This window comes from Ruditapes philippinarum, unplaced genomic scaffold (genome assembly GCF_026571515.1).
Source record: "Ruditapes philippinarum isolate M1 unplaced genomic scaffold, ASM2657151v2 ctg1019_1_1_1_1, whole genome shotgun sequence".
NCBI classification, from domain to species: Eukaryota; Metazoa; Mollusca; class Bivalvia; order Venerida; family Veneridae; genus Ruditapes; species Ruditapes philippinarum.
In genome coordinates this window covers 171,549-184,540 of record NW_026857033.1, presented here as the reverse complement: position 1 = coordinate 184,540, position 12,992 = coordinate 171,549, and the positions used below count along the sequence as shown (strand labels likewise).

At 30.8% G+C, this 12,992-nt stretch overlaps 1 protein-coding gene across 5 annotated transcripts in view; it reads left to right on the top strand.

Moving 5' to 3' along the window:
* Window positions 1-12,992, top strand: part of LOC132748578 (uncharacterized) — a 70,031-nt gene that overhangs the window by 991 nt on the left and 56,048 nt on the right. For all 5 annotated transcript variants that reach the window (XM_060738188.1, XM_060738186.1, XM_060738189.1 and 2 more), the window contains exons 3-12: window positions 481-574; window positions 977-1,109; window positions 1,713-1,764; window positions 2,098-2,182; window positions 2,594-2,831; window positions 3,555-3,766; window positions 4,053-4,179; window positions 7,137-7,248; window positions 9,850-9,917; window positions 10,652-10,681. In XM_060738188.1, the coding sequence (XP_060594171.1) occupies window positions 481-574; window positions 977-1,109; window positions 1,713-1,764; window positions 2,098-2,182; window positions 2,594-2,831; window positions 3,555-3,766; window positions 4,053-4,179; window positions 7,137-7,248; window positions 9,850-9,917; window positions 10,652-10,681 (1,151 nt within the window). The remainder of the gene's footprint in view (window positions 1-480; window positions 575-976; window positions 1,110-1,712; window positions 1,765-2,097; window positions 2,183-2,593; window positions 2,832-3,554; window positions 3,767-4,052; window positions 4,180-7,136; window positions 7,249-9,849; window positions 9,918-10,651; window positions 10,682-12,992) is intronic.

Sequence of the window (12,992 nt, the reverse complement as noted above, 5' to 3'; positions counted from 1 at the left end):
AGAGTCTCCAAGTTTTTTTCTACATGACGGGACAGGAAATAATTTTTTTAGATTAATGTTCCATTTCATGAAGGTCCAGACCAATAAATTGTGTGAAAAATTTCAGATCATTTACTCTCTGTGTTTTTCCAGAATTACTATTCTAATTAAAAAAAAAAGACCCAAAATTGATGAGTGTTGCACTTTCACACAAATTAGGCTAAGATAAGCATGAAAATAGGATTTTCAGTTTATTTCTGAGTATATTTCTTAACTATCTTTTTACAAATCTTTCTGTTTAAAGTACCTGGCTGAACTAGCTGATCTTTGTAAGATTCTCAAATTTGATGTTTTTCAGCTTTTGGAGTTCTTTTAAGAAATGTATGATTTGGTTTTTAAACATTTGTTTCTATTACACTTATTTGTGTTTGTGATTTCATTGTAATGTTGTTGTTGTTGTTTTTTTCATTTGAAACAACAAATATTGTAATTGTATTATAGGAGGTTACAGCCGGCATTTGCTCCTAGACGTTTAAGACAGAAGATGAAGCTGCAACCAGTGTTTCATGATGAACTTCTCAAACTCAAACCAAAGGTCAGTAGATAAATATAGGATTTTAACAAGTTGATAAGAACAGCAAAATTGAGTCTTTTCCATAACCCTAAAGTGAAGAGATGTTTGTTTGGAAAATTAACCCTTTATCAGTCATACAAATCAACATGTCTGCAAAATATTCATTATCTTTGCTTCATTATTGACACAGAATTAGATTTTTCACATACAGGCTGTGAAGTATGACTATATTCATATTATAACAAGACTTTTATACAAAACAAATTAATATATATTCTTATCCATTTCAAGAATTTTTTAGTATGATTGTAATGACCATTGACTTGTTGAGATTTATTTATTTCCTACTTGGCTAAAGTAAATGTATGTCTTAAATCATATATAACTTCACTGTTCTATTTACATTTATATTTGTACCTACAGGCACCCCAGTTTATGCTGATTCCAAACATTCCTCCATATAATCCACTTGACAAGTTTGGTATGCCGAAAGAGTTTAGCGATGACAAAATCAGAACATTTCCATACGCTAGAGAAAATACAGTCAACACTGAAGGTTTTCTTTATTTTCGTTTGAGCTCTTCACCTTTTAAAGTTTTTACAGATCATGCACTCTTATGTCATAAATATTTCAATATTTCCTACATTTAAAAAAAAATATCAAGTAGTTTGAATCAGTTCATAATATTTTCAATTTGAGATCATGACTTATTCACATTAAGATAGTTAAATTCCAGTTTTATGTTGAATTTCATTTATGTAATTCTCTAAACTATCCAATTGTGCAGAAATCAGCTTGGACCAAAATTACGTGTTTCCAATTCTGTTTTAAAAAGGTACTTTGTATTTGTTATTTTCTTACATGGTATTTATTTGAGCCGTGTCACGACAAAACAAACATAGTGCGTTTGCGACCAGCATGGATCCAGACCAGCCTGCGCATCCGCGCAGTCTGATCAGGATTCATGCTGTTCGCTTACCAACCCTATAACAAGCAGAGAAACTGATAGCGAACAGCATGGATCTTGATCAGACTGCGCGGATGCGCAGGCTGGTCTGGATCCATGCTGGTTGCAAACCCATTATGTTGGTTTTGTCGTGATGCGGCTCATTTTTTGAAGTCTGATCTGTGATAATTGTTTCATTTGATATTTTATAGAAATGCAGAGGGTAAAGATTTCCACTGTTGGTGTGTTACCTATCAGGAAAAGGTAGTTATATCATCTTGTCTCAAATATTTTGTCAAATCTAAAGAATAACATTTAATAATATAACAGTTTGGACAGGTTCCTTTTTAACTGCTTTATTAAATACTAAGTTTCTACAATTTTGTACACTTAACTTAAGTACATGTGACTGTTTTTATTGAGTTTTTAACTTTATTGTGCAATTAGAAGCCTCACTGTTGATATTTGAATTCCATTACTGCTACAATATTATATTATATTTCACTTAATCAGGAATTTCTTTGTGTTATGATAGTTTTGCTTTGTTTCTTTTCTCGCTGAGCTCTAATGTTTATGATATCATATTTTTGCACACAGTACTGAGATATCTAATTTGAAAGTGATTATGGAGGGACAACCTGTAGCCCATTGGAGGGATGCTGAATTACATGAAATACAAGAGGTAAACATTTGCTTACTGGCAGAAACTGCAAGTTTCAGTTGTCTAGAGATTTTATTCAGTAGTCTACAGATTTTATTTTTTTCTTTTTACAAAAGAAAAATGGTCAGATATGTCAGATCATTCTTGAGATTTTTTTCATTTTTATACAACAAACTTTTGTAAGTTCTCTAAATAGTGATATAAACAAATGTTTGTACCAATACAGATTTCTTGTCTCTGCAGTTTTCAAAACATGTTGAGCATTTTAGCATTTAAACATGGAAAATTGTAAAATTAAGTGCGACAAGGCCATTTTTTTTATTTTCCGCAAGATCAGAGTTAATGAAGTGTTTGTTCTAACAGTTATATCTGAAGTATTTGTATATATATGTATATGTTAAATGTGCCTAGAATAACCTCTTATATTTTAAGGCTAATCAGGTGACAGATGAAAGAGCAGAAACTCCTGGTACCCCAGATGAACTTGAGATGGAAGCAGAACTAACTGACAGACCAGATACTCGTCTAGAGTTTGAACCTGACAGACCGGAGACACCAAAAAAGAAACCAGCCATCATTGGCTCTGAGGGGACATCTATTAAAGTATCGCTAGCTGTGAGGCCACCAATGAAACCCCATCCTGCCACCCTGAAGAAGAAATATAGAAGAGGTAAACTTAGTAGTAGCATACATATTGGGTGTTTGTGGTCTAGTGATTAAGGTGGTTTACTTCAATCTACTAATTCCACTTGCCCCTAACTACAATAGGTTGGAAACCCATCAAGGACTTTTGATTCTTTCATGTGAGGATGCTATCCAGCTAGCTAATTGAATGTTGGTGGTTCTACTCAAATGCCCATTTGTGCCTGAAATAATGCACAGAGAGGCACACTTAAGTATTTATATATTTAAGTCTGTTAAATGGTCACAGAAAGCCTGGTTTTATTATATCTCGAGTTAAAAATGTATTTTATTTAAATTTGTCAACATAAAATGTATATTGAAATAAATATTAATTGAATTATTTGACAATTTGTTTTGTAATTCAATACCTTTATTGTTTCATTTATATTTTAGGTTTATATATTTAAATGAAATACTGTTACATTGTTACACTCTACCAACACAGTGTTTCACCCTAGTAAAGTTGTACAAGTACTGACGCAATTATATTAGTTAGGTTCATTTCTGTATTGTGTAAGTAATTTTTGCAAGGATATGTTCTGTTTAGCCGCCAGGTATTTCTACCAAGTTTTATTCTTTAGCATAAACCATTCATGAAGAAGTGCAGAGTTGTTTGCACCCACCTTTCCAAGTATAAAGTATTTTTTGACCTAATATTGGTGTTTTATAAGTCTGAACATAACCAGATTTGTTGTTTATCTGTGTACAGGAAGGAGTTCAAGAAGTGTTGCCTCCTCGTTGAAGAGTGGGGAGATTTTATTACCTGGTAAAGAAGTTTATGGTAAATATGATACAGCCATTGAGGATATAGATGGTGATTTAGAGAATGTTCAAACTGCCATGGGAACACAGGAACAGAAGGAAGTGCAAATCCCAACAGCAGGGGAGGATGGAAGGAAAAGTGGGGCAATGTCAGAGGCAGTAAGTTCAGTTCTCTTGTGAAATACACTACTACTGTATCTGTAAACTTGTATGAAAGTATGAAAAATCATAAAGTGAATTACTGTATGTACATTACTCTTAATAATGAAATTGTATAGTTTTCAAAGATCTTAGCATTTCTTATAAAAAATCAAAATTTGTTTGCAATGTAAATTTTATCTGCAAGTTTGAGTGCATTGAAGCTCTTGAATGATATGACTATTTAATTTAGAAAGAGTTTTTTATATTTATTAAGTATGATTATTTTTTATCATATTTTATGTAGGCAAAATCTGTGCATGATATGTTAGAGGAAGCCAGGAAAATAGCAACACCTGGTGCTGAACCGGTGCATAAAATGAAAAGATCTCCACGGAAACGTGAGGTGAAGAAAGATGTCAAGAAAATGAAAGGTATTCATTCATGTAAACATATAAATGACAGTACAGGATCTCTTACCTTTATTCTAAATCTTGTACTAGTCATTTCATAGTCAAATATATAGAGAAAGGAATTTTTAAACATTTTCATGTCAGCTATGCCTTTTTTGACTGATTCTCTAGATTAAAAGTCTCAATGGGAAAAGAGCTGTAAAGAGAAATTATTTTCAGAATGGACTATTGTTTTGAATATACATTGTGTTGATATCTGATATGTAAACTCAACATATGGTAACAAAGTTAAGGGTTGACAATGTGTTATATACATGTATATCACATACCCAAGTCGATTTTTCAATTCTGTAAAAATGGTGTTGCACGGCTATGCACATATTTTGATGTGACGTCATTTGCATTAAACATATGTTAAGACGCGCTAAATGTTACGTTATACTATAGGCGCATCAATGAAAAATGTTTCTTTATCACTTCTATACGGTTTTTATTTTTGGTATGTGATCAATAGAATATTGAATTTGTATAAGTTCATTACTTAATTTATTGCACTCGTTGAATCAAATAATATTATGCTAGCCTCTGGGGAGCAAAATATGATTTTATTCAATGAGTTCAATAAATTCAGTATTACACTAACACTCATTCAGTATCCTCTATATATTTTGATTTCTGAGATATATAGAGGATATTTGTTTAGTTCAGTGTAAGATCGAAATATATTTCACCGAGTGAGCACCAAAAGGTATATTTCACGAGTGGCGCAGCCACGAGTGAAATATGAACTTTTGGTGTTCACAAGGTGAAATATATTTCAATCTTACACTAAAGTAAACAAATTTTCTTTTTATTACATGCAAAAAAACGTTTTAATGAGACATTAAACCTTATACGAATGAAAAGCGCTCCAAATAATAATACAACGTGACGTCATTTACGACATCACGTCATTAAGTTGATACCCTGCAGACATTTTCACAAAAAATCTTACGATTTATCTTAAGTTTTTCACTTACAATAATCGTAAGTTAAATCTTAAGTCATTTTCACAAAGCCACTCGTAAGTTAAAATTTTATCTTAAGATAAAAATTCACTTACGATAAATCTTACGACAAAAACATCCCTAGCAACATTCATTTGATAGTGATGTGCATGCTCTATATTTGATTCCGGTTTTAAAATCAAGTAATAAAGAGCTTGAAATATGTATTGAACACAATCAAATTTCAATAAGAACAAAAAAATGATTCAAACTAATATAATTTATATCTTGATTAAAGATAATTATATATATATAAAAGATTCAGAAAGAAGGACTACTATGTTATTAATAAATAAAAAGGTAACACTAGTACATGCTGGCAATGAAATCAAACTCACCAATTGTACAAATTATAGCATAAAATCGTCTATTTTTCCCTCTTTTGCCCATGTTATAACGGGACCAAAACCATGCGTTAACATAGTCACGCGCTCTTGTTATAACACGGTTTTACATATGCGCAATACATACAGGGCCCAGTAAACAAACAAAAAATGACGATTTGGCCTCTGCCAGAGTTGATATATCATGCGCTCTTGTTATATTGGAATCATTGAGGGCCTCAGTCGCATAAACGGCGAGCAGCATTCAAGTAATTATGCCGGCAATACGGCGTATAGACATCGCCGCTAATCTTAGTTGTCGCCCTTTCTAAGAAACGGACAGTTGTCAATGTAAACAAATAGAATCTGTCATTCAGTTTGATCCCCCGATTAACTTACAAAACTAGAAAGCACAAAATGAATATGAGAAAACGTTGTTTTATTGATGTTTATATTGATGTTCTGTATGTTTCTTTGAGAGAATGTTTTATGCCTGATTTTTATTTAAACTTGCGTGCTTGAAAAAAAAAACGATTCTGAAATTGAATCTGATGTCACTGATCTTTTTTCTACCGCCAATCTGTTATCATTCTAGGAATTTCTGAGGCGCCTGTTTTGTCTTGGGTAGAGTTATGTTATGTTTTTTCTTAAGTTAATATATCTCAAAAGTTAAGCTTTGTTAAATCAATTAAAATTCGAAATTTCGTTCGGTTCCAAATTTGTTGGCCCCGGAAAAAATAAAACGCATACGTAAAACATGTAGAGTTGGATAAATACCGTTCAAGCACAAGGATTTAATGTTTGTGTTTTGTATATAATATACATCATGAATCTGTTTTAAAATTTTATGCTATAATAGCGTCAACGCACGTTTATTTCGTGTTATAAAGTCTTCAGAGTCCCTCGGAACTGTTGGAGCCCTCGCCCTACCGGGCTCGGGCACCAACCGTTCCTCGGGACTCTGCAGACGTTATAACACGGAAAAACGTGCGTTAACCCTATATTATAAGTTTTCAATAATACTAGTCTACAGTATGGAGTTCACATTATTTTAAACTATTCATAACCCTCTCCATCGTGACGTCATCAAGTTATGACGTCACAAATGTATATGTTGAAAAATAATTATACCTCAATTTGTGTTATTTATAGCATACTGTTTGCTTTATATTTAGTTGTCCTTCAACTTTTTGTTTATTTTTATTCAGTTTAGGTAAGAGATACATGATATTTTACCCTTAAGAGAGAAAAAATTACACTTACGAACGGGAAAGACCTATCGTAAAGTTACGACAGATTTTGCACTTAAGATTTTCTTAAGACTTTTTGTGAAAAGGAGATTTATCGTAAGATTTCTCTTACGACAAAAAATTGTCGTAAGAGTTTTTGTGAAAATGTCTGCAGTACTGTGCACGCTGGTATAATACTGAAACAACGTACGCTGGTATATTACTGAAACAACGTAAGGGGCTTAAATTCAAAACAGTGAAATTATCAAAGTGGTAATTTCACTGTTTCAAACAGTGAAATTACCAGTTTTATATCACTGATATATTTCTATAAACCACCGAAAAGCATGTAATAAAAACAAATTATTTGTACAATGTAGGAGATAAGGGTAAAGGAAAGAAAGATGAAGACGGGAAAGATGGAGCACAAAGGGCAGAGAGAACTGTTGATGAAATTATTGCTTCTTTAAGGAGTCAGTCCAGAACAGGACAGTATGTGAAATCTTTTTTTGAGCTTTTAAGTGTGTAACTCTTCTCTTAGTGAATTTCTTATAAATAAAAACATTTACTCAAATTTGATAAGTTTAACCATTTACATGCTGAATTTGTATAATGGGTTAAATCTGCTTTGAATTTGAAACAGTCTATTCAAAGTTAAAGGGATTTCAATATCAAACTTCAAAATTAAGCTACCAAAATTGTGACTGCATAAATGTGCAGGTTGGCCATGCACTGTAGTGCTGGTACAAAGATACAGTAACACTTGGTACCAATATGATAAGGGTCTTAATACAATCATCATTGTATTAATAATTTAATATGTTTATGGTCAATATATAGGTTGTTATGTTTTGTATATTGTATTTTGTTATTTGTAGCTTTATACTTTTAAATAAATGAATAAAGATGATTTGTAATAGATTTCTACTAAAGCTATTTGATTTTTAGTGTATGGGTTGTATTAGAATAAAAGAATATTGACTTGAAATTTGATGTGAAACATCTTTGTATTTAATATAATGTCTTTATTTACAGTGTACAACAGTAAGTAAACATACACAAATTGTTTCCCTTGCATGATTTAATTAATTTTATCATGACCAGTTATAGTTTTGGATTCACAGATTAATATACCACCCACCAACTTTGTATAATGTCCCATTTGTGAAACTTTACCCCACCCACCCATCATCAGCCATTGACTATTTCATTCAAGTAGACAAAATGCATTCTGTTGGATGATATTGTCTGAGAAAATTGTATGAAACATTTGAAACTTAATTTTGATACCACCTTGAAAGCTTATTATAGATCATTTTGTTTCTTTTTTGTTATGATTCAAAAAGTCTAGAATGTGTTTTGTCTGCTTGTACAAAATGATCAGACACTTTGACAACTTAAGCACAGACAGGAGGTTTTCTTTAGAGAGAATATCATATATAGTAAGAAAATCAAAAATATTTGTATGTATATTGTCTAGTTTAGTGTGTGTAATTGAATAGTTGTTAAGTCCTTTCCTATGAAACAAAATCAGAAACAGTGATTGATATTTCGTTACTCTCAAAGGTTTAATTGGCAGGAATGCATGTAAAAATTATTTGAAAATAAATATCTGCAAAGACTATCTAAAAAAAACTTTTCTTTTTTTATCAATTATTTTATAATTCATATTTAACCTGCATTAAGAGACCACTCATATTGAGGTCATACTCTTCTCTTCTGTCTGGTATATAATAGAAAACTACAGTGAAGTTTCATTAAGGAGTTATCTTTATTCATATTGATATAGGTCACTGTTTATTATTTAAGTGTGCAGATTTTACTCAAAACTAATTTAAACTATATTCTTATATTTATAAAATTCAAGCATAAAGAGTGTCCCATTGTTTACTTTTAAAGCAACACTAGCCAGAGAACTTAGAAAAAGAGATATTATTTGCTAGATGTACAGTTTTATTTGTCTAAAAGATTTTAGTAGAGTAGCAAATCTGTTATATTTGTAGTAATTTTATAAGACAGATTCTTTTTGAGAAAAAGATGAATTGTTCACTGTGAGCTTTGTTCAAACTAATGACACCATTATTGGAAAGGGACCCTCTGTTTGTCTGTATGTCTGTTTGTTAAGCAAATAAAGCTAACATAGGATATTAAAATACTCGACATGAACAAAAATCACAGTTGGTGATTTTCATGATTGAATTTAAACCGTTGACAACAATGTTGTTGTTCTTGGCAACTAGTAAAGTTACACACATTCACAAGAGCTTGAAGTTCTTTAAGTAATTAAGTTTAAAGCCCAGTTACAATCACTTTAGTGTTTTATGTGTGGGTATGTAATCATAATTGGACTGTGATTTACATTCAGGTTTCTTGTGATATAATGAACATGGAGCTAACAATAGGTTATAATACAGAAGTGAACTTCCATTGAACAGAGTAATAGAGAACAATTAATATGAATGTTTTAATTTGCACAGTGGTCAATAAGTTTTAGTTGTCCTGATATATTGTAAAAAAAAAGTTTGGTTAATTTAACAAATAAATTGAAAGCACGGTTCTGGAAATAATATGATTTCTATTATTTGTAAATACTATGACAAAATGTGTGTTACACTATTGTGTTTTGTTTAACAGTTCTTCCTATAAACTGCATGTATATTTACATCCCTTATATTGTGTTTATGTAGAATAGAGTATTACGGTATTATTTTGTATAGATAGATATATGTAGCTATATATGATGTATGTCATTGAAAGTGAAACTAGTAATGTTAACTAAAAACTAAAGAATTTACATGCATATGAATGAAAACACCTCTTTATTAAGAGCTATGAATTATAAAACTTATTTATTTTGCATTTAAAATTGATATTTTGGGCATATTGAAAGATACATTTTTTGTGGTACAAATAGTTCAAGTTCATATTGTACATTTTTGCTAACATTTTTGACAGGAAGTTTTTTTTATATGTTTTATAAGGTATGAGGTCAGCAAAACAGAATAAAGGCATATTAGAGCAGAAGAACTTGTGTTAAGTTTGTATTTGTAATATAATTGGGTCATATCAGTACATTAATTATGTGTTTTACAGGCAGTCAGAAGCAGATCGTAAAATACAGGAAATCATGGAAAGGGTCATGTCAAGGTCAAGCGGAGCAAGTAAGTTTTTGTTATAATTTAATTTATATGCATTTCAAGATAATTTTTACTATCATGTTTTGCCTTGGTTTTTCAATGGGCAATGAGAAATTAATAAAATTTTATTTTTAAACTTCTTTACAATAAATAAACAGCCGGTTACAGAAAATGATGTAAGTATAACTAAAGTATTCTGATTTCATGTTTACTATAAACTTAAAGAATGAAATTTGACTGAATAACTTAATTAAGAATATTATTCACATTATATATATATATAATCTGTTAAAGGGACTCCACTGAGGTTAAATAGCCTAAAACATAACATTTGAATTTCTTACATAAATGAGCTGGGGCTCTTTAAACAGAAATATATGCAAAGATAGTTAAGAAATATAAGTTGAAATAAATTAAAATTGTATTTTTATGTTTTTCTTAGCCCGATTTGAGTAAAAAGCATTTAAGCGTTTTTCATTTTGGTCATTTTTTACAACTTGACAAATTATTCTGGAAAAACAAAGTGCATGAATGATCTGAAATTTTGCACAAAGATTAGTGGTCTAAGCCTACATCAAATGGTACATTTATCAGAAAATTTTATTTTCAGTCCCATCATGTCAAAAAACCTCAGTGAAGTCCCTTTAATGTGTAACAGTGTTAAAGCATAATAGATAGGAAACAAGTGTTGTAAACTTCTTTTTTGTAGCATTCACATTTTTTGCCATTTTCACATTTTTTCACATTTTTTATTTCAGCTGGTGAAGAGAACATGGAAGACAAGCCTGGTAAGTTGATTGTTGATTTGTCTTCCTGTATAATATTACAACTTGACACATGCATGATATATATACACCTCAACTGCACGATACTACATGTATACCATGCTAACTTATAATAAAAGTCAATAATTTATGGCAAATTGTTATACATCTCATGGTTATTGAAAATATTTTCATAAATCTTTTAACTTTTCATCAGTTTTGAAAATATCGTATTGATTGATTAAGTTTAAAGTTTGCCTATTAAACCCAATACTTGACAGTGTAAGTGTTACAAAGGTTCTTGTTTTAAGCTCGACTATACGAAGTATATGGAGAGCTGTCCTACTCGCCCCGGCGTCGGTGTCCGCGTCCAGATTTCAGATTAAAGTTTTGGTGCAGTAAAATATTTTTCACTATATTTTTGTCATTTCTTAAGGTATCAAATATATGTTCATTATCATCAACCACATCTTATGTGACAAGGTTCATAACTCTAGCACCAATATTTTCAAAATTATCTCCCCTTGAACTTAGAATTTTCCTAAAAAAATGCTGTTTTTTACGGTTACTTCTTTATTTCTTAAGGGATCAACCTTATGTACCTTATCGTAATCACTATCTTATGTGACAAGGTTCATAACTCTAGCACCAATATTTTCAGATTTATCTCCCCTTGAACTTAGAATTTTCCTTAAAAAATATTATTTTTTACTGTTACTTATTTATTTCTAAAGGGATCAACTCCATACTTCAAATATATGTACATTATCATCATCCACATCTTATGTGACATAGTTCATAACTCTAGCACCTATATTGCAAGAATTATCTCCCCATAAACTTAGATTTTTATCCTAGAAAAATGTTATTTTTTACTATAACTTTTTAAGTTTTAAAGGTATCTACCTCAAACTTCAAATACTTATTCCTTATCATCAATTACATTTTATGTGACAATGATCATAACTCTTGAAGCAATATTTACAGATTTATCTTTCTTTGAACTTTGGATTTTCTTTAAGAAATATTATAACTTCTTTACTTTTTAAGGTATCTACTTCAAACTTCAAATATATATTTCTTATCCAGGGTTCGTACAGTCTTAAAAAGTGCTTAAATTTCAGTCCCTTTCTTAAAAAGTGCTTAAAAATGATAAAAAGTGCTTAAAAGTCCTTGAATTTGATTATTCTCTTGAAAAGTGCTTATAAAGTGCTTAAATTCACTACAAATGTGCTTGAAAATGATTGAATGACAGAAAAGTGTCAGTAAAAATCAACAGTTACCAATAAAAAAAGATCTTGTTCAGTACCAAAATCAATGTTTGCTCAATGTAACAGACACAAATTGCACTTAATTTGAACTTCACTTCAACCCCTCTATAATGCTTATGTTGTGTTCCAAGGTTTCAACACAGAATTTAGCCAGATTCTGATTTGTAGCCCTCATCGCAAGATCATCGCAATACCCCACTCACTGCAATTTTGTATAGTGCTAATGATTTTTACTTAACCATTCAATGAATATTGACATTATTTTTGTAAGACAATTTACTAATGTAGATATATTCATAGAACATATTATCATGTTATAGTATTTATATTTAAAAGAAACGGAAAACCTACAAAAGAGCGTGATATATTGAAGTTAGGGTTTTAATAGGGGGCCATAAAACAGGGTGGCAGTTCAGTATCCTTCTTGTTATTCTATAGGAACTGTTTAAGTGTACTCTAGCCAGAAAATGTGTTTTCAACAAAAAATGACTTATAAATTAATACTGGTTAAACATTGTGTAGGATAGACACCCAACAAATTGTGCTTGAAAAATGGAAAAACATGCTTAAAAAATGCTTAAAAAGTCCTTGAATTTTGATACTGGATGTCTGTACGAACCCTGTTATCATTACACACATGTGTGACAAGGTTCATAACTCTAGTGTGACTATTTCTAGAATTATTCCCCTTGATCTTGGGATTTATGTTAACAAATCGATGCCTTGGTGCGAAAGGGTTGTAACTCATAATTTCACCGAAAATGGTTTTATGGTGTTTTTCAATGTAGGAGCAATATACACACATGTTGTAAAAATATTAAACTTGAAAGCTAAAATTAAACTACCAAAAAAGTATATTTGTCCAAAGGTTGTAACTCAAACAGTCATATTTTGTTGGTGCGAAACGGTTGTAACTTAAGTTACAACTGTTTCGCACCAACATTTTGATAATATTTTGAATAAATCCCAGTGCAAAACAGTTGTATCTCAATATCTTATATCATATTCTGTGAAATATTTAGTAGATTATTTCTTTCAAACTAATTGACAAGTTTATAAACAGT